This window comes from Dromiciops gliroides, chromosome 3 (genome assembly GCF_019393635.1).
Source record: "Dromiciops gliroides isolate mDroGli1 chromosome 3, mDroGli1.pri, whole genome shotgun sequence".
Lineage (NCBI taxonomy): Eukaryota > Metazoa > Chordata > Mammalia > Microbiotheria > Microbiotheriidae > Dromiciops > Dromiciops gliroides.
The window spans coordinates 245,397,923-245,421,123 of record NC_057863.1 but is presented as its reverse complement, the minus strand read 5'-3'; the positions used below and the strand labels follow the sequence as shown (position 1 = coordinate 245,421,123).

General features: G+C 37.5%; 1 protein-coding gene across 1 annotated transcript in view; it reads right to left on the bottom strand.

Moving 5' to 3' along the window:
• Positions 1 to 23,201, bottom strand: part of OCA2 (OCA2 melanosomal transmembrane protein) — a 621,653-nt gene that overhangs the window by 470,408 nt on the left and 128,044 nt on the right. Inside the window, exon 8 of the mRNA XM_043996561.1 lies at positions 21,377 to 21,530. Within this exon, the coding sequence (XP_043852496.1) occupies positions 21,377 to 21,530 (154 nt within the window). The remainder of the gene's footprint in view (positions 1 to 21,376; positions 21,531 to 23,201) is intronic.

Sequence of the window (23,201 nt, the reverse complement as noted above, 5' to 3'; positions counted from 1 at the left end):
TAATTATTTACTATGTGCATAGGCACTGTGCTAAGTGATAGGAATGCTTTAAAAAGGCAAAAACACAGTCCCTGACCTCAAGGAAATCACATTCTGATGGTGAAGATAAACAATTGTATATAGACAAGACATTTAGAGTGAAAATGGAGTATCTACTAGGGGTGAGAAAAAGCACACAGGGCAGTAGTGCTGGATCATATGGTGTTTGGAAAGGAGTAGCGCTGACCCTTTGGAGCAGGGAATGTATACCCTCCCTTATCTCTGCCTTTTACAATCCTTGGCTTCCTTCAAAGTTCAGCTCTAGCACCACTTCCTGCCTAAAACTTTTCTTTAAACTTTATTTTCTCTCAGCAATGCAATGATCCAATACAATTCCAAAGGACTTGTGATAGAAAACATTCTCCACATCCAGAAAAAAAAGAACAGTGGATTCTGAATGCAGATTGAACCAGACTGTTTCTACTTTGAGTTTTTTTTCCTTTTCTTCTGATTCTTCTTTCACAACATGACTAATGCAGAAATATGTTTAATGTGGCTGTACATATATAACCTATAGGGCAGGTAGGTGGTGCAGTGGATAGAGCACTGGCCCTGGAGTCAGGAGTACCTTAGTTCAAATCTGGCCTCAGACACTTAACACTTACTAGCTGTGTGACCTTGAGCAAGTCATTTAACCCCAATTGCCTCACTAAAAAACAAACAAAAAACCATATATAACCTATATCAGATTGCTTTCTGTCTTACGGAGAGGGGAGAGAAAGGAGCGAGGGAGAAAAATTTGGAACTAGAAATCTTATAATCACAAATGTTGAAAACTATCTTTACATGTAACTGGACAATAACAAAATACTTTTATGATTAAAAACAAATTATAAACATCAATAAAATATATTTTCTTATTATTATCATTATTACCATAAACTTGAGAATCATCAAAAAAACATTTCAACATATAAAGAAAAAAAGGATTTTATAGGACCCTTTTGAGGTTTGAGTCTATATTAAATTTATCAAGGATTGGGGCAGCTAGGTGGCACAGTGGATAAAGCACTGGCCCTAAATCCAGGAGGACCTAAATTCAAATCTGACCTCAGACACTTGACACTTACTAGCTGTGTGACCCTGGGCAAATCACTTAACTCTCATTGCCCTGCAAAAAAAAATATCAAGGAAGCAATAAAATTGTCCTGTTTCCTCTTCTGAACATTTTTCCTTCAGTGTATTTTTAAAATTTTTTATTGATTTCCCCTCCTTTTTTTTCATCTTTCTCTCTTACCTCATAACTCATCCTGCTCTCATCAAAGCTCCTTCAGTGTTTTAACAAATAAGTATAGTCAAGCAAGGGCAGCTAGGTGGTACAGTGGATAGTGTGCCAGGGCTGAAGTCAGGAAACATCTTCTTGAGTTCATATCTGGTTTCAAACACTTACTAGCTGTTTGACCCCGGGCAAGTCACAACCTTGTTTGCCTCAGTTCCCTCAGCTGTAACATGAGCTGGAGAAGGAAATGGCAAAACACTCCAGTATCTTTGCCAAGAAAACCCCAAATGAGGTCACAAAGAGTTGGATATGAGTGAAACAACTGAACAACATAGTCAAACAAAACAAATCAACACACTGGCTATGTCTGAAAATGTGTATATCATTCCGTCCCTCTAGTCTGTCATATGTCTGGAAAGAGACAGAAGGTTTGCTTCATTTTCTGACTTCTAAAGTGATGATTGGGATTATGGCATTGATTTTGAGTTCTGAAGTCTTTCCATTGTGGTCATCATGTAAATTGCTCTCCTAGTGGATGAGACCTTTCTTCATCCCAGCTAGCTGTGACTGCCCTGCCCCCTCTCTGCTTATTTTGTATATAATTTACATATTCCTCCATATCAACATCAATTCATAAATAGAATGTAAGCTACTCGAGGGCAGAGATGGCTTCATTTTTGTCTTCGTATTCTCCATGTCTAGCAGAGCACCTGACGCATAACAGGAACTTAACAAATGTGTCTTTCTTGTTGTCATTCATAATCATTATTGTCATTGTTTGAACTTGGGCTGCTCTTCCACAACAGAAACCAAATCTTCCACCATGCCTGTACTTGGAATTTTACCAATTTGGGAGTGAGAAATTTGAGTATACGTCACAGGAAAATTTAGTAACATAGAGATAAAACCTAAGGGACCTCTAGTTAGTCATTTTTCTTAATTATTCATTCAATGTAGAATGATTAGGGAACAAGACCTGGGTTCCTCTGAAATACTACTCAGCTCCTCACTCAGCCCTCTGATTCATTGTTTACATCAAGTCATACTTTATTATCCCAATAAATTGGTAAGCTTGTTGATGCAAGTTCTAACTCCAAACCAAAATCCTCTATGCCCTCTCACACGTAACTTTTGTTCAGGTAAATCCTATATCAGGTAGTCCCTCCAGTGTTTTAGGAACCATCTTTTACATCTCATAACATTCTTTGGGTTGGATATCAACTATCTATCCATTACTACTCTTGCTCTCCTGAGGTGACTCGAAATTTTTTTCTTCCACCTGTACAACTTGCAATGGAAAATGCCATTTTTATCCACTTAAATGTTATACTGATGAGCTTTTTGCATCTCTCTCACTCACCTTTCCTTCCTCCCTAATAAGGCCCCCTCCTTTTTAACAAGTCAAGGAAAACAAACAGAGGTGGAGAGCTAGAGGTGGTCAACCGGGCCCAAATCATGCCATTTACTATCTATGTGGCCTTGAGTAAGTCACAAACCTTCTGCAATTAAATTTCCACAACTGTAAACCAAAGAGGTTAAACTAGGTGATTTATAATTTCCTTTCCAGCCCTAGATATATTCTTCTTGGATGATATGTTCTCTTTGATGATGTCTCCTATACCATTTTTGTTGTACAATCTTTCTTCATATGCCATAGCCCAAAACTATAAAACTCATACTTACGGGCTGCAAACCATATTAATTGGGAAATGTTTAACAAAATAAATAAAAATACAATATGATATAATGTTAATTTGGGGTTTTCTAAGTATTGGGCCAAAAGGCATACATTTGTATTTAAATTTGACACCACTGTTATAGCCCATTCTTGGCCACCATGCACCTCTCCATTGTCCTTTTGATAACCTATAACTTTAATTCTTCAGAATTTGTCTTTGTCCATAATGTGCAGCTAAATAATATTGCAAATCATATTCACTATCAAATGGCCATTCTATGAGATTTCATGAACTGGTGTTAGTTAGCCTACGTGTGAAGTATTCTATTTGGACCTGATATTAGTATAATAAAAACTCATTAAACTGTTTTTAAAAACCTTCTTGAAAATTCTATAGCAAAATCAAAACACCTATGGGATATTTTCATTGCAATTACACTATTGGGGACTCTTAAATATTTTTTAAAATTCAGAATCCAAACAAATATTTTATAATGACATTTAATTCCTTAAAGTAACCATTTTGCGGTAGGAGCCTTTCCAAGTACCAATTGCACTGTCCCACCTTTAATTAGTTTCCCTGTCTTAAGTCTTTCCCTACACCAATCAATCCTCCATGCAGCTGCCAAAGTGATTTTTCTAAAGTTCAAGCCTGACCATGTCACTCCCCTATACAATAAATTGAATGCTATCACCATTTTCAAATGTAAACTCATCTGTTCAATATTTAAAGCCCTTTACAACCTGGCTCTTCCTTACATTTCCAATATTCCTATACTTCTCTCCCCTCTGCATACTTTATGATCCATTTCCACTGACTGGCTTGCTTTTCCTCACACCCAATAGATACTTCATCTCCTGATTCTGTACCTTTTTGCCAATTGTATCCTATTCCTGGGATGCCCTCCCTCCTCATTATTGTCTCCTGTCTTTCAACACTTGGATCAAATCTTATCTTCTGCAGGAGGCTTTTTCTAGTCCCCTAAGCTACTAAAGCCTTGCTTCTGAAATTACTTTCCATTTACAGAATATATGTCTTATGTGTATATAGCTATTTGCAAGTTGTCTCCTCTACTAGAATGCAAGCTTCTTGAGGGAAGGACCTGTGTTTTTGCCTTTCTTTATATCCCCATCATTTAGCATTGTCTCTGTGCACATAGAAAATGCTTAATAATTGCTTGTTGACTGATTAAATATAGTTCTTTTTTGTGGGGTAATGGGGGTTAGGTGACTTGCCCAGGGTCACACAGCTAGTAAGTGTCAAGTGTCTGAGGCCAGATTTGAACTCAGGTACTCCTGAATCCAGGGCCAGTGCTTTATCCACTGCGCCACCTAGCTGCCTCCAATTAAATATAGTTCTGACCTTGTCCTGTACCTCATCTTCTCATTCTAATACCCCTAAAATGAAAGAATAGCAGTATATGACACAGAAAGGAGAGAGATGGGTCAATAAGACACGAGTTCAAATCCATATTCACACATATACTAATTGTGTGACCCTGACATTCCACTTAATTTCTGTTTGTTCCTCATCTATAAAATTGAGATACTAAGAGCAACTACTTCATAGAACTGCTGTGAGGACTGAATGAGAAAACATATGTAAACTCTTACATACATTAAGGCAGCATATAAATATTCATTATTACTATGCATGCTAAAACATTTGGAATTAAAACCAAAATAGTTATACAAAGGGTGATGCTAAATATTTAGATACTTTGAAATTGCAATCATCTGAATCAATCCATTTTCTGACCAGGCACTTCCTAAATACCATTTTTAAGACATTTCTTGTGGTCATTATCATTGCTAACATGCCACAGTCTGTTTACATCAACTATGTATGGATCTCTCCATTGTATTAGAGGTGATTTGCCATTTTGATTGTTAGTAACCTTGAGAGGATATTTAAATGGAGACATGGTCTGCACTATTCCCTCCAAAATGCAAATTATAACACATCTATGATTTTTTCCTCTCTGTGATACTTGTCCATGCTCTTTGGATCCAACACAAAAATGCTTACTTGCTAGTTAGCAAGTAAGTCAAATCTTTGGGCTCCTTGTTAAGGCAACTCATTTGTATTTGTTTCCACGCTCACTATCTAAAAATTATTTATTTTCTAATGGCAATGGTCCAACATTTATTCAGTAAGTTCTACAGTGTCAAAGAATTACAACAACCAAGAGGTGACAGAATTGTCCCACTACCTATTTAATTTGGATCAAATTATACTCATTAAATAGATAATTAATCCCTCTTACCCCAATACCATTGGGTTCTCCCCTTCCCAAGAAAGCATCTGAAGGACCCCTGGATCTTGTCACCCACTCTCCATTTGAACACTCTTATATCTCTTACCTCCTCTGATTAAAATAGTATATCTTTGAAAACAGAGATTGTCTCACTTTTCTAATTGTATTCCCAGCACTTAGCACAGTACTTGGGTTAGGTACTTGGCACATAGCTGTCCTTCATCCTTTGTTTTCAGAAAGGACCAATGACATCATAGCTTGATGTCTTGAGTTGGATTTAAGTGAGGCAGAGTTGCACAAAATCATCAGCCTCTCTCTTCCTCAGTCATCAAGTCCAATGGCAGGACTTTTGATGACCCAGGATGTGGTAAATGACCTTGGCATCTTTGATGACCAAGCCCTAAGAACTCCACAGAACCTACTTCAGCCACCTTCATGGACAATGGAATAAATTGTTCTCATCCACCCATTCTGCTAGAGGAAGTCTTCACATGCTTGGGGTAGATACCTTCCTAACTCAGCAATGAGTTTGAAGCTTGTAGGCTATGATCAATATGGTTTAGCTTGCCTGCAGAGATGGTTTACTGGGGTGTGGCTGCTACAAATACTACATGGCACATAGGAAGCATTTATTAAATGTTTTTCCACTCTGTACTCAAAATTCTGGCTCATGATACAGAAGGCTAACAAATACCTTAATTTCAGCTAATTTGAGATTAAATATCCCTTCTGTAAAAATACTCCAGATAAGTGCAGTATTGAGCAGAAAATCTGTTTACTTACCTGGTAGGCATAGACAATTCCCACTATAGAGCAATCTGCACCAGAAGCTTTATGTCTAACTTCCTAGCAATGACTCAGTATCTGTAAATACCTGTGCTAGCCATCATCCCACCTCCACCATCATCATCTCCTTGGGTACCCAGATTCTAGTCACCTGAGTCAAACCCAAAGGTAACTGATGCTGAATCGGGCTGAAGACAAGCCTAAATGAGCATTGGAAATCTCCTATCCTCTCCCTACTAGTTATTTATTCTTTTTAAAGATATAGAAATTCAGAGATGATATTGTTGTCATTCTATGAGATCCTGATATGACTAAACCTTTAAGATGAGTAAAAATTGTAGCTTAAATGGCAAAACCAAAACATATGTTATGAACTGGCAGGAAGAACACTGGATTTGGAAGACATAAGTTTGGAGCTTGACTGTATTGTCTGTGTAATTTTGGACAAGTCACTAAGCCTCTCAGACCCTCAGTTTCCTCATCTGGAAAATTAGAGGACAGGAGTCAAGTATATCTAACATATCCAGTAGTTCCAAATTCTGTGAAACTTCGCTCTCAAATATAAACTCCCTAGTCCTAACTGAACCACCTTCCCCCAAAATAATAGATGCCAGATCTACTGTGCTCTTATCTAATTTAAACCCTACTAAAATGGAAAAGGAAAAATACTTTAAAGCAAAGAAAGATGAAAGCAGTTCCCACTTTCCTTATCTTCCAGGTTCAGACTCTGATGTTTCCTCTGTAATATCTGATGGCATCATTAACACCTAAGGCCAGGGGGAGGGTGGCAGCCCTTGGCTTTGGGGAGGTGTGAGTTCTATAATCATCTTTTTCAAGAGAAGCCCCACAGAGTCCTGAGCTGTCTTCTAGGCCTACAGAAAATGCTTCAGCTTACATTTAACAGACAGTACTTTTAACTCCATTATTAACATAGTGACCTTTCATAAAGCAGTACATCACTAAAGTTAATTCTCATTTTTCTATGAAGCTCCAGTGTCTGTTAAGTGATGGTCATTTTCAAAGCTGAGTCCATGTTAGCAACGCTTAAGAAAACCATCCTAAAAGTTCAGCCATCTCCAGGACATTTCTTTACTTCTCTGCATTTGTCTGCGTGAGAAAGCACAATGTATTTACTGTGTGCAGGGGAAGTTAGAAAAAGCAGAAAATTCAATTCAGTACAACATAACAAACATTTATTAGGCATCTACCATGGTCAAATCACAATAAAAGTGAAGCCGAAGGCTCTTTTCACTGGATTCCAAGTCAGACAGTATAGGTTTAGATCCTAGCTCCTTTAGTAGTACTTTCCTGGTAGTAATTTGGACACATCCCTTAAGAAGAGAGGACGTGATTTAAAGGTGGAAAGGGCTTCAGAAGCCATATAGTCCAATCCCTTCATATGACAGGCAGAGAAACTGAGGTTCCAAAAAGTTAAAAAAAACTTGCCTGAGAACACAGAGGGAATGAGGTGGAGACTTATGATTTGAACAAAGTCTTCAGATTCCAAAACTAATGCTCATTCCATGCAACCACATTGACTTCACTTTACCTGTCTTAGCCTCCCTTTCTTGATCTGTAAAATAAGCTTATTAGACTGGAGGATCTCCAAGTTTCCTTGCAAATCTAGATTCTATGATCCTACAGTTGCATCCAGATTTCTTCTGTTTCTAAGTGGCAGCTAGGTGGTACAGTGGATAGAGGGCTGGGCCTGGAGTAAGAAGGCCTAAATTCAAATCCAATATCAGACACTTATTAGTTATATGACCCTGGACAAGTCACTTAACCTCTGTCTGGCTCATTTTCCTCAACGGTAAAATGGAGATAATAACTGTACCTACTTCCCAGGGTTGTTGTGCAGATTGAACAAGATAATATTTGTAAAGCACTTAGCACAGTACCAGGAACATAGTAGGTGATTTTATAAATGCTTTTTCCCTCCTGCCCCACCTTTTTCAGGTCCATAAGACCTCACATTTATATTTTTCTTTAAGGTTTACAAAGCTTTAAAGACATTGACATTTGAGATTCACAACAATAATATACGGTAGGTACAACAGATACCACTATTCCCATTTTACATGTGGTAAAATTGAGGATCATAAAGAAATTAAGTGGCTTGCCTATAAAAGAAATGCTGCCTATAAAGAAACAAAGAAAATACAATAATATCCTTTAAAATCATCTGCATCTTCACAGTACACAATGAAACTACCATCTGCATCTTCACACAGCACAACCATCACATTTCCCCTCCAAGACCACAACTACTGACCAAAATTACTGTCTTTCAAATGATCTTTCTGAAAAGAAAAAAAAGAGAAGCTTTTATACTAAAGTGCATGTGTTTGTGATTGTACGTGTGTGTAGGAGAGTGTATGTCCATGTGTGGCCAAGCAAATCTAAAAATAGAAATTGCCAGAAATAATTAGGCCTTCTAAACAAAAGAGAGAAAGGAGAGAGAAAAGTTAAAACAGAAATAGGCATTATAGACTCTGAAGGCAGGTAAGTGCAATTGTTTGGGAATCAATGCTAGAAGAATCCATCCCCAAAAATCAATACAACCGAAGCAATAAAGCTTTTGAGAGAGTCCATAAGCAGAGCTGCCTTAAAAGGGAAGAACTAAAATAGAGAGCTCAAAGGGAAGGTGTCTAGTAAAACTAAATTAAACAAATTTAAATACAAGACATGCAGAGAAAAGCATTGTGCCAACTCCCAGAGGAGCACGTTGTGCTGCCGGTGGTAACTCAAAATATTTATTGAGCTTTTTCATTGTGTTCAGTATTAAAAGGAACAAACGCCCATCCCAGCTGCTATCCTGGCTGGGGTGACATTCCAATGACATTAAAGAGTAACTGACATCTCACTGACAGTGGGTACATCAACACTCAAATCCCACAGAAACGTCTATTTTATTGCTCCCTTTGGGCTCACTTTGTACCTCTTCTATCTTTCAAGCAGTTCTATACTTCAGCAGCAGTTACACTCAGACATCCTTCTTTAGAAAGTCTTCCCTGGCTAGATGGAAAGAAATTAACAGGATCCTAGCCAGAATCATCCTCTACCATTCCTTTCCCATGTACTCTGAATATCTGTGGTATACAATAGATGCCTTGTATTACAAAACAAACTTGGAATAGGAAAAACTGGGTGTAGATCCTAGTTCTAATGTTTACTTTTGTGATAAGTCACCTTATCTTGCAGATTTGTGCAAAATGAGGATTAATAACACTTGCACTAGGGACTTCTTAAAACTGTTGTTGGGAAAATGTTTTGCATATCTTAAATCAATACATAAATATGATTAATTGTTATTATTACCTTATTCAAGGAAGTATGTGTATAAGTATGTATACATGTGATACATATTCCAGGGAGGGCTTTACGTATGGGCAGAATAAGCAATCACCCACATGATATGATTTTATAAACACTAACAATACCCCCTTCAAACATCCTCGAAAATATATAACTTTCACATTTGCATGATGTAAAAATGCTCATAACAAAGAATAACATTTTTCATTCCACTTACAAAGGAAAATCCATGAGAAAGATAATGTAATGATATACTTACATTCAAGAGGGGAAAAACATATTAAATCCTTTTCTAAAAAGAGTTTAGCGGGAGGAACAGGATGAGAGAGGAAGATGTCCCTTTCATGGCTTTGAAATGGAAAAAGAGACCCTGGGGGACTAGAGATAAAGGAACAGAAAGGAGAAGTTGAGGAGGCTTATGTCTTTCTTATTTCAAAATTTTGTCTTGGACTTGACTTGCCTATATCTCTATCATATATAATATCAATAAATACCAATATAATAAGAACTAAATGATGTTGTTTGCCCTTTGTTTTGAAGAGGACCAATGACATGAGAGGGTGATAACTTACATGTGAATTAGATTTAAGTGAGGCAGAGTTGTACGGTCATCAGTCTTTCTCTTCTAGAGTCATTGAGGCCCAGTAGCAAGACAAAGGTCAATGCAACTGGAAATTGCCTGGGATACAATAGATGACGGTGATATCTTCAACATCTGACCAGGCTCCACAGTGCCTGCTTCGGCCATTTTCATGAACATTGGAACAAATTGCTTTCATTCACCCATTCTTCTGAGGGAAGTCTTCACATGCTTGGATTACACATCCCCTACCTCGCTGATGGGTTTGAAGCCTATTGGTTACCCTGGGTTTGGTTTACCCCATCTGCCAAGATAGTTCCACTGCAGTGTGGCCACTGTACATGCCACAGCTTCTTTGAGCCACAGGTAAAAGATGGACACAAAAAGTGGATGAGCAGCCCTGAAAGATTCAACAAGTCCTCACAACGGAAGTGCTAGTCATCTCTGAACACCCCATATACCCCAACTAAATGATACAGATATACATAAAGAACAGAAGCCAAACAAAGCAGCATGTACTCTCAGAATCGTGTCCCATTTGTTAAGCCTTGGCCTCTCAAACTATCTATCCCTCAGGTGTATAGGTAGAATCTCAGAAATATTAACCAACTATTTTATAAAGGCCTTATCATCACAGACTCCAACATGGGAAGGCTGATCTCCAGGGACCTACCAAATGTAACTATAACACAATGGATGCTAAGAGAATGGGAAAACAAAGACATGCACAAAGCTCCCTAGGTGTTATCCTAATGTTTGACCTATTAAAAGGAACACAGAGACATGCCCTCAAAGAGGAAGTCTCCTAGGGAGTTTGGCAATGCAGCCATACACCTTTCATACCCTGAAAGCTCACATGGATCTGAGGTACCCTCTGAAAACTAGCAAAGGTGCTACAAAGTCCCACCATACCAACCTATATACACTATGCCCAATAAATTGCTTTCTTTCTGCTTAATCTTCTACTACCTACCCACACATAACTGTAACAGTAATAAAACTCAGCAACAAGCAGTTCTGCTGTCCCTTGCCATAGTACTACTGACTGAGCTCACTTCTCTTTATTTTATGACACTACCCCTGACCAAGGTACTGATTCATCACTTTAAGTGTTGTCTCATAACTATGACTTTTGCTTCTCTGGCAAATGAAACCACTGAGGATTAATTTCATAATAAGTAAATCTTTTAGAAATACATTTGTTTCTCTGGAAAATGGCCCACTGTATACTATGCATAGCCCCAACAGTCTTTCCAAAGTCCTATTTGGTGATAATTCCTCAACTCAAATTCCCCACTTTCTTCAGCTTGTTTTAAGTTGTCTTTTCTCCTGTCACACATATTTTCCTAAAAATGAACATAATTACAAACATTTCAAAAAAAATATGGTAAGAAAAAGCATTCTAGCAGGGCAGCTAGGTGGCACAGTGGATAAAGCACAGGCCCTGGATTCAGGAGGACCTCAGTTCAAATCTGGCCTTAGACACTTGACACTTTCTAGCTGTGTGACCCGGGGTAAGTCACTTAACCCCAATTGCCCCCACAAAAATAAGAAGAATAGAAAAAAGAAAAAGCATTCTAGGAAGAATGAGCATATCAGCAGAACACAGAGAAGGATGAATATAAGACCATGATGCATATCTCATATGGAACAAAAAAAGAAATTCTGCAACATGTGAAACACCTTTTCACACTGTAACACATGTTTCATGTGACCAAACGGAGAGAGTAATCTTGGTGCAGTTTTAAGCTTTGATAGCTTAAAATTACACTAAGACTTTTGGGACATCCTGTATTTTGAGTCAGAGGACCTGAATTTAGATCCCAGCTCTGTGATTTACTCTGACTCAATTTCCTCAACTCTCAAATGAAGAAATGGTACTAAGATCAGTAGTGTCAAACTCAGATAGAAACAGGGGCCACTAAACCATGAATAAAAACTCTTCAGGTGGGGGCGGCTAGGTGGCGCAGTGACTAAAGCACCAGCCCTGGATTCAGGAGTACCTGAGTTCAAATCAGGCCTCAGACACTTGACACTTACTAGCTGTGTGACCCTCGGCAAGTCACTTAACCCCCATTGCCCCACAAAAAAAAAGATCCAACCCTCTTCAGGCACAGATTAACTGGGAAACCCACACATTAATATTATCTATATTTTACTGTACTTGTATTTATTTTGTTAAATATTTTCAACTATATTTTAATCTGGTTTGGGCTACACTCAAGGAAGGGTGTTGTGCCAGCATGAGGGCTGGGTATTTGACTCCTCTGGACTTGATGACAATTGAGGTCCCTTGAAGCTAAAAATATGTGACCCTAATCATGACTTCTACTTGTTCTATAGCTCCTACATAGCTGTACTTTATAACTCAGTTCAATTTGATGAATTCTTCTTATATAAATATTTTTGAGATGTTATTGAATTGATGACAAAAACACATTTTGTAGCATTAACATTTTTCCTAAGAAACCCAGCTGTTATGCAAACAAAATGCAGTTTTGTGGCTGAAAATAATATATATATTCACAGTTTCATCTGTTTAAACACAATGCAAATTCTGTTTACTTTGTCAAGCATACCTTATGTGCACTATTTATTAATTTAATTAAACTAAAGAACTCTTGGAAAACATTTGGGAATCTGCAATAATAATTTTAGATGAAACTAAGAAATAACTCATCATTTCTGAGAGTACATAAAAGCATGTATATATCCAGATCTTAAAATTCTCTATATATAATTAGCATTCAGCTACAAAAATTGAAATTCAAAACGCTTGTGAACTATGAAAGTATAAAATCAAAGGGCTGTTAAAACATAGTTCATGGGGCAGCTAGGTGGCACAGTAGATAGAGCACTGGCCCTGGATTCAGGAGGACCCTAGTTCAAATCCAGTCTCAGACACTTGACACTTACTAGCTGTGTGACCCTGGGCACGTCACTTAACCCCAATTGCCTCACCAAAAAACAAAAACAAAAACAAAACATAGTTCATATCATAGCTTTGAAAGTCAAAATAGTAGACCATATTTTCTCATAATTTAGCAGATATAATGGGTGAAGATATAAAGGTTAAGTTCAAATGCCAACTCTTATAAGATGCCTTTGCTCATGCCTCCTTATAATGCTCTACACACCATCCAAATTACTTTGTGATATAAATATATATATGTACATACATAACACATACATGCATACATGTATATGTGTGCATTTACTTACACATATATACATATATGTGTGTTAAAATTGTTTCTTGTTCTGGTTCCCCTGGTCACCACCACCACCCCTGCTTCTAGACATTATATATAAGTCACCAGTAACAATAGCAGGAAGTAAGATTGCAAATGGGGATCTAAAAGTCATGTATAGACTGTTCCACAGATCAAAAGAACATAATTTTCTGGGGCAGCTAGGTGGCACAGTGGATAGAGCACTGGCCCTAGAGTCAGGAGGACCTGAGTTCAAGTCTGGCCTCAGACACTTAACACTTACTTACTAGCTGTGTGACCCTGGGTAAGTCACTTAATCCCAATTGCCTCACAAAAAAAAAGAACATAATTTTCAAACTATATCACAAAAATCATATCCTGAAACTATAATCTTATTTTTAGTTATTTGGTCCTTATTAAGTTATATTAGTTATCTGGTCTTAATTCTCAGTTGAGTTCCAGACATCAGCAGTGAGACCAGCAGAACAATCAATCGTGCTGATAATTTTGAGAAGATGTGGACATCTTAATGTTAAAGCTTTACTGATGACTTTGAGATGATTTGGATATGTTAAAAAAAACTAACCCTAAGGTGAAATGGATAAGAGTTAGTCTTTCCCCACAAAAATCCTATAAAAAAGAGACTTCAAATTCCTGCCACTCCAATACTATTCCATATCCTAAGGTTCCATGTTGCTCAAGTGCCCCCACCTCGGAAACATAGTTACATAAGTGGTTTTCCCCCTCCCCATTCTTTTCTCCATGTTGCCAGCATCTACCACTTTATCCTTGTCCCCATACCTCTGCCTCTGTAGTCACCCCACTCCCTTGCATGGTTTGTTTCCATACTTTCTGTGCTGCATATCCCTGCACCCGCTGTGCCTTGTTAGAGTATGAATGTAACCTTACTTCCTACTGCCATACTAGTCTTTCCTGATGAGTACCCAAAAAACAGGGTGTGCCTATCCCCATTTCATAATTTCATAAATTAATTAGCAATTCATGTATATGTCTATTTACTTATTAGTAGAATATAAGCTCCTTGAAGGCAAGAACTATTGTTTCATTTTTGTCCTCATATCCACAACACTTAGCACCATGCTTGTCTCATGGTAGGCATTTTTAACATGATTATTAATTGATTATTGTGGCTGTTTGTTTTCCCTCAGTAAAATGTAAGAACCTTGAAAGCAGAGATTGTTTTCTTTTTGGCTTTGGGTCCCCAGCATCTACTCTATCTTTAGCATATAATAGACATTTAAATGTTTATTTAATTGAATTCATTTGATGATATGTAAGACATAGCTCATGGGGCAATGTAAAGAAATTATTCCATAGTCTGGAAAAAAGTGGTGAATATACACATATTGTATAAGGGAGAAATTGAGCATAAGGTACTTTAGGATTGAAGAGCTATATAAATCAAGCACTCTGTAAGTGGAAATTAATATTATTAATCAATATAATATATCTGCTATGTAATCAACATGGCCGCTTTCCCCACTAATACAGATGACAAATCATTCACGCCATAACAGACAATTTCATGAGTTGTCATAAACAAAAATAATCACTCATCTGGTGTTAAACCTTCTGGTAACCGACTTATTGAAATCAGATAGGTAAACTGACAGCCAGTCAGTCCATCACTAAAGCATAGAAAATCTTGATTAGGACCTGTCAGACATCTATGCTTTTTTTTCTTTGCTTAGGCAATCATGGTTAAATGATTTGCCCAGGGTCACACAGCTGGTAAGTGTCAAGTGTCTGAGGCCGGATTTGAACTCAGGTCCTCCTGAATCCAGGGCTGGTGCTCTATCCACTGTGCCACCTAGCTGCCCCAACACCTATGCTTTTTGAGAATAGTCTACAAGAATGCAGAGTTACCACAGCAAGATTACTATGCCACAATGAAGCTTCCAAATTTAAGAGAAAAAATATTTCATTTTCAAACATGCAAAATTGAGGGTTATTTATGCCTTGGAAATATTTTATTTCTTGAATAATTAGAGTTCCTTCCCCTACCTCCCCTGATAAGGCAGTAGCTTTCATTACAAAAATATAATTGGAAAGTAAAGCCCAGGCGATTTCACATTTCTATGGTCACAGTATAAAAGGTTAGAGGAGTCAGAGAGATTGCAAAGAATAATCAGCAACAGGAATGAGGAACTTTATGGGAGGTTTTGACAGACTTTTTTATCCTTTGGGAACATAATTACTTAATATAAGAGAAATGGGAGCCTTGTTGAATGGGATTATATGAAAAAATAAAAATCAAATGAAAAGGGGTCCCATTCAGGTTTTTCACAGGCTTGTCATCTTAGATCAGGATGGGCAGCAAAATAGCTACTCCATTCATTAAACCATGAATCCAATTTGAACTCTAAATTCAAAGTTCCTTCTTGCCTGGCCTGAGCTATAGTTTTACACTTTGGTTCTCATCTCTAGTCTGCCTTTTTGCTCCAGGTCAGATAGTGTCCCTCATTCCATCTGTTCTCTCAAACAGCCTTCAGGCTTCCATAACTTTAGAATTCTTGTCAGTGGGATGCCCTTCAGTGTGGCCTGGGTTTTGTGCTTTAGCTATTTTGTCTGGATGCACAGAAGAGCTCCTTCTCCACTATTTTAATGGACAGAACAGAATAGCAAAACCATACCATTACAAATGAGAAAAAGAAGGCGAGAGAGACTTTTGGGCTTTTTTTGGTTCTTTTTGCAGCTCTGTTTGTTTACACTTGTTAACTGTGACTCTGGTCACTAGTCAAGCCTCAACCTCTCTGAGCATCAATTAATTCATCTGGAAATGAGGGGGTTGGATGGAATATCATCTACCATCCTTCCATTCAGACCTAATAGCTATGATCCTTTGACCCAATGATTAACATAGTAAAATGAATCATCACATAAATAAATTTAGAGCTGAAAAGCACCTAAGGTGCCATCTAGTCCAAACCCTTCATTTAATAGATGATGAAATGGAGGTCTAGGGAGTTTCAGTGACTTTCTTAAGGCAGTAAATACTGAAGACAGAATTTGAACTCAAGTCCAATAGCTTCAGGACCAGACCCTTATTGGCCAACCAATCAAACCAGCAACAAATAATGGTACTGAGAGAATATAACCTTTCATCTCTTTCTTTCTGTATGTTTCTTCTCTCATCAGACTCTAACCCCTTTGTAACTTTCTTCTGTTTTCTGCAAGGCAATGAGGATTAAGTGACTTGCCCAGGGTCACACAGCTAGTGAGTGTCAAGTGTCTGAGACCAAATTTGAACTCAGGTCCTCCTGAATCCAGGGCCAGTGTTTTATCCATTGCACCACCTAGCTGCCCCTGACCCCTTTGTAATTTAACCAAACAATTTGTGATTAGCAACCAATTTCTCATCTTCTGGCTATTGTAATGCAAATTACATTTGTCTTTTAGTCTCAGAACCATTCTGGTCTCCATATTTCTCCATTGATTAACCTAAAAATTCTCTCTTATTCAAATCACTGAAGTACATCCTGTTCTCCATCTGCTCCATTATTGCACAGCTTGTTACCCTGAAAGAAGCAAGTGTCTCAGAACTCTGAGTCAGACTTAATTTCAGCAACTGCTTCTCTTAAAAGTATGAGCATACCTATGTCCCAGACAAGTCAACTATCAATGCAGATTTGATTCAGCAATTGCTTTTCTCAGAAGCAAACTTTTACCCTTGACAAGTGAACTGACTATCTTAAATGGAAATATACCTTAACTAGACTATAAGGTCCTTGAAATTAAGGACCATGTCATTAAATTTCACCATTCTCCTGCATGTAACACAATGTTATCTATACACATGAGGCTCAGATTTGTATTTATATTTGTATTAATTTGTTTCAATTATTATATTTATAGTAGAGACTGTGGATTTCTTGATACTCTATGAGCTCAAAAGAAGGCCTAATCCTTTCTCTTTTTGTGGGGCAATTAGAGTTGTGATTTGCCCAAGGTCACACAGCTAGTAAGTGTCAAATGTCTGAAGCCAAATTTGAACTCAGGTCCTCCTGAATCCAGAGCTGGTGCTTTATCCACTGCGCCACCTAGCTGTCCCACCTAGTCTTTTCTACATCCTAAAATGAATAAATAAAATGAATATTTGAAGCCTTATGAGTGTGTGTATATAAGGGAAGCTGGTGCTACATTAGCTAGATAGCAGATTCTAAATTTCCTATTTTCATTTGAATAGACCCAATGAACCAAATACATAAATGTCTTCCCCCGAAGTAGACTCAAGCTATTCATGTTAAAAAAAGAATTACATATTATATTGTATTATATACTCTTTTAATGGACCCATTATTTCCTTTTAAATAAGATACTGTTCTCCAACTCACTGAAACAAAACAAGGGGAATGTGGGGAAAGACAAGCCAATAAAAGTAGATCAGTTGTGTCCATATGACTTTTAGCCAAACAAACCCATTAAAAACTTCTAGACTTTTGTATGTATACACCCAACTCTTCTAAGTCACAAGCAAATTAATGCCTATGAATTCATGAAGTAACATGGGGTAAACTCAGATTAATTTCCTGAAAAAAAATACCTTTTTTTTCTGTTCTCAGTGTCCTATCCATCTCCAGATTCCTCCATGATCCTGTAATTGTGCCCCTTGTTCATATTTCTTTTATCTAGTAAACTTTAAAAAATGTATTTCTTTTAACTTTGTTTAATCTGCATTCTAGACTGCTCAATAATACAAATATTCTATCATGGTATATAAATGTATATTATTCAATCAATCAACAAACATTTATTAAGCACTTATATGCCAAGAACTGTGCTAAGCACTAGGGTTACAAATATAAGCAAAAATAAAAGCAGTTCCTTCAAGGAGTTTACACTCTAATGAAGGATATAACATATATATATATATATGTGTGTGTGTGTGTGTGTATATGTATATATATAGGCATCTATAAGATACATATAGAGTAAATACAAGCTAATTTTACAACATTACAAATTTTAAGATAAGAAATATTTTTTATTTATGCCCTCTATAAAGTGATAATGTGCTTTCAAAACAATAAAAAGGCAAGGGGAGGAAGAGCCAAGATGGTGGAGGAAAAGGCAGCAACTCACCTGACCTCTCCTCAAAACCCCTCTAAACATCTTTAAATAATGCTCTTAAACAATTTTTAGAGTGCCAGAACCCACAAAAGGACAGAATGAAACAATTTTACAGCTAAAGACAACTTAGAAGATCCACAGAAAATGACGGCAACTGGGCCACAGAGAACCAGGATCAGGCCTTGGGAGTGACTGAATCAGTAGTGTTAGGAGCTACTTCTGGAGTTCTCAGCCCACAGATGGTAAGGGAGTAGAACAATTAGTCAGGAGATTACAGGTGTCTCTTTGCTGGTACTAGAGACAAGAAAGACACTGTTGCTTTGCCCATACTCAGATCTGGGTCAGAGTCCTAGGAGGCAGTCCCAGGGTAAGGAGGAGCATAAGCACATCAGAGTTTTCAACCTCAATGGAGTATGTACCCTTCCTCACAGTTCCAGGACAGAAAATAGTGTTTGTGGTTACCCACAGACCAGAGCATAGGCCAGGAAAGTAGTAAACGCACTTCTCTTTAGAGAAGAACTGAAAATCTACAGGTCCTAAGAAATATCTCTGAAAACAGCTGCAATAAACCCCTGAAACTTGGGAAAGTGCACCCTCCACCCTGGAAGTAGATGCCCACTTTAGCAAAGAATTAAAAGTCAAGAAATAGTCTGGGGAGGGGCAGCTAGGTGGCACAGTGGATAAAACACTGGCCTTGGATTCAGGAGGACCTGAGTTCAAATACAGCCTCAGACACTTGACACTTAACTAGCTGTGTGACCCTGGGCAAGTCACTTAACCCTCATTGCCCTGTAAAGCAAAAAAAAAAAGAGAGAGAAAGAGAGAGAGAGAGAGAGAGAGAGAGAGAGAGAGAGAGAGAGAGAGAGAGAGAGAAGAAATAGTCTGGGGAAATGAGAAAACAACAGAAAAAATTCTGACAATAGAAAGTTACTAGGATGACAAGGAAGATCAAAACACACACACACACACACACACACACACACACACACACACACACAGAGAAGACAGCAAAGTCAAAACTCCTACATCCAAAGCCTCAAAGAAAAATATGAATTGTACCCATGCCATGCAAGAGTTCAAAAACAATTTTCAAAACCAAGTAAGAAAGGTAGAGAAAAATGGAAATATTAATGAAGGAGATGCAAGAAAATCACAAAAAAGGAGTCAATAGCTTGGTAAAGGAGGCACAAAAAACAATGAAGAAAATAATGCCTTCAAAACAGAATTGATCAATGGGTAAAGGAGATACAAAAACCCAATGAGGAGAATGCCTTGAAAAGAAGAATTGGCCAAATGGAAAGAAATACCAAATTCACTGAAGAGAATAATTCCTTAAAAAGCATAATTAGCTGAATGGAAAAAAGTACAAAGACTCACTGAAGAAAATAATTTCTTAAACATTAGAATTGATCAAGTGGAAGGTAATGACTCTATGAGACATCAAGAAACAATAAAACAAAACCAAGAGAATGAAAAAATGGAAGACAATGCTAAATATCTCATTAGAAAAACAACTGGCCTGGAAAATAGATCTGAGAGATAATTTTAAAATCTCAGATGTTAGTCAAATTTATTAAAAAAAAGAGCCATTTCTCAACTGACAAATGATTAAAAAAATAACAACAGCCAGTTTTCAAATGAAGTAATCAAAGTTATCTATAGCCACATTTAAAAATGCTCTAAATCACTTTTGACTGGAGAAATGCAAATTAAAATAATACTGAAGTAGTCATACTTATTAGATTGACTAATAGGACAGAAAAGGAAAATGACAAAATTTTGGAGATGATATGAGAAAACTGAGACAATAATGCAGTGTTGGTGGCATTTTGAACTGATTCAATCATCATGTAGAGCAATTTGGAACTAAGTCCAAATATTTACAGCAGTTCTTTTCTGGTGCCAAAGAATTGGAAATTGAAGGGATGCCCATCAATTGGGAAGTGGCTGAACAATTTTATGGTATATGATTGTGATGGGATACTATTGTGACATAAGAAATGATGATCTAGATGCTCTCAGAAAAAACCTGGAAAGACTTACATGAACTGATTCAGAGAGAAATGAGTAGAACCAGGAGAATACCATAGTAACACCAATATTGTAAGATGATCAACTGTGAATGACTTAGCTATTTTCAGCAATATAATGATCCAAAACAACTCTGAAGGACTTGTGATGAAAAATGCTATCCATCCCCAGAGAAAGAATTGGAGTCTGAATACAGAGCAAAGCATCCTTATTTTTTTTTACTTTTTTTCCTGGAATTTTATTTTGTTCTATGTCTTCTTTTACAACATGACTAATATGGAAATGTGTTTTGCATGACTACACATGGATAACCTATATCAAATTATTTGCCTTCTCAACAAGCAGAGTGAGAAGAGAGGGAAAAAATTTAGAGCTCAATTTTTGTTCTGTTTTTGTTTGTTTTTTGTGAGGCAATGAGGGTTAAGTGACTTGCCCAGGATCAGACATAGATCAAATGTCTAAGACCACATTTTAACTCAGGTCCTCTTGAATCCAGGGCTGGTGCTTTATCCACTGCACCACCTAGCTGCCCCCAAGAAGGGGTTTGGTTTTGTTTTGTCTTTATATGCCCAGCAAATAGCATGATGCTATTTTGGGGAGGTGGGGAGGAGGTCAATGAGGGTTAAGTGACTTGCTCAGGGTCACACAGCTAGTAAGTGCTAAGTGTGGGAGGCTGGATTTGAACTCATGTCCTCCTGAATCCAGGGCCAGTGTTTTACCCACTGCATGACCTAGCTGCCTCCTGGAGCTCAAATTTTAAAATAAATGTTGAAAATTGTTTTTGCATGTAATTGGGAGGAAACAAAATATTAAATTTTTTAATGTAAGCTATAAAAAAGTAAGGTAAGATTTTTTGCAAAAACACTCGTCCAAATTGGTAGAACAAAAGTGAATAGTGTAGCAAACCCTTCATGGAGACAAGAATACAAATACAAATACACAATAAAATGAAGTTTATGAGACATTAAAATACATTTTTAACAAATGAAGGTTTCTAGGAATTCAAAAGCCAATTCAAGTTCAAACCAGTTTTCTCCCTTTAATAGGGGAACATGCTAATGATAAGAGCCTACTTTGAAAATGTCGAACCTCCATAGGTATAGAGTTAGATAGTATATATTCAGTTGTGGGAAAAGACAAACCAGTAAAAGTAGATATCATATTTACCTCAAATATGATCAGCACATAGACTCCTGCCAAAATGATTGATGCCATGGTTACTTGGGTCTCTATGTCTGCATGGAGGTATTGATGAGCCATTGAAAGGGGTATCACCTGGTTTTTCTGGAGGAAGGCTTGAATATTTACTGAAATGGTCTCTCTGCAGCAAGAAACAGATGTTATACAGTTGGTGAAAGAGAAAAAAAATTCTATAGCATGACAATTAGCTTCCTCTCTGACTCTACTCTGTCACCAAATTATTCCATGAGTATGCACAATCAATTAATTTATTCATAGGAAATAATGGTGGTAAAGTGGATAGAGCATTGGGCCTGGAATCAGGAAGAATCAGCCTACAGAGTTCAAATCTGGCCTCAGACACTTGTAATCTGTGTGACTCTGGAAAATTCACTTCACCTTCTGCCTCAATTTCTTCATCTGTAAAATGAGCTAGAGAAGGAAATGGCAAATCACTCCAGAATCTTTGCCAAGAAAACCCCAAATGGGGTCGCAAGAGTCAGACACAATGGAAACAAATAACAACAGTCCTAACCTTAATTTTAGCCAAAAATCTCTCCCTTTTTTTCCCTAAGCACACATCCTCATTAGTGTCATACGTTCTATGGGTGGTTTCTAATAAAACAGAAAAAAGAAAAAAATCATAAGATTCCAAGATCTAGAATTGGAAGACCTAGTCCAGCCCCTTCACATCATAGTTGAGGTAAGTACAACTAAGAAAAAATAAATTATTTACTCAAGATCACACAGATAATAAGTAGCAGAGCCAGGATTCAAACCCAAGATCTCTGACTTCTGAATGCAGCACTCCAGGGGAAGAAATGATATGAGCTCCATGGTCTCTCCCTAGCCTTCCTGATGGTGTATAACATGGTTGAAATACAACCTTGGATAATCAGGACTTGACTCTATACTAAAGTACATATTCCCAAACCAGACTATTTATCAAGATTCTCACAGAATCACATAGCTTAAGAGTTGGAAAGTACCTCAGTGACCCTCTACTCCAACTCACACACAAAGGGAATCTTCAAAATAACACACTTGAGAAGTAATCAACCAGCCTTTGCTTAAAGATCTCTAAGAAAGGGAAATAATTTTGAGGCAGTACACTTCACTTCGGCACAGCAGGGAGTTTCTCCTTATATCAAGCCTAAATTTGCCTCTGAAACTCTCACCTATTGTCCCTGGTTCTGCCTCCAAGATTTCAATAGGACAAATCTCATCTCTCCTTCACCTGCCTGATAGTCCTGGAAGCTCTCGTGTCCCCTCTGATTCTCTTCTCTAGGCTAAATACATCTGGTTCCTACAACTGGGAGACTCTGCCCTGCTGTCCTCATGTAACATGAACTCAAAACTCTCTACCATCCTATTGCCCTTCTCTGGACACTAACCAATTTACCAATGTCCTTAAACCATGATGCCTAGAACTAAAAACAATACTCTAGATGATGTCTGATGAAATGAAAGTGAGTAAATTATCACCTCTCTAGTCATGGAAATTAAGCATCTTTCCATTCAGCCCATGATCAGGTTAGCCTTTTTGGGATTCATCACACTACTGATTCATATTGAGCTTGAAGTCTGTCTTATGCCTTCCCATCTTGTATTTGTGAAGCTGACTTACTGTATCCAAAAGTAATACTTTACATTTGTCCCTCTTGAATTTCATCTTATTAGATTCAGCCAACTGTTTCAGCTAGTCAATAACTTTTTTGGATCCTGATTCTGTTTGCAATGATAGGATTCTAAAATGAACTCTGGTAGGAGGAAGGATATGGGAATATAAGGAAGAAATAGCTAAAAAATCTTA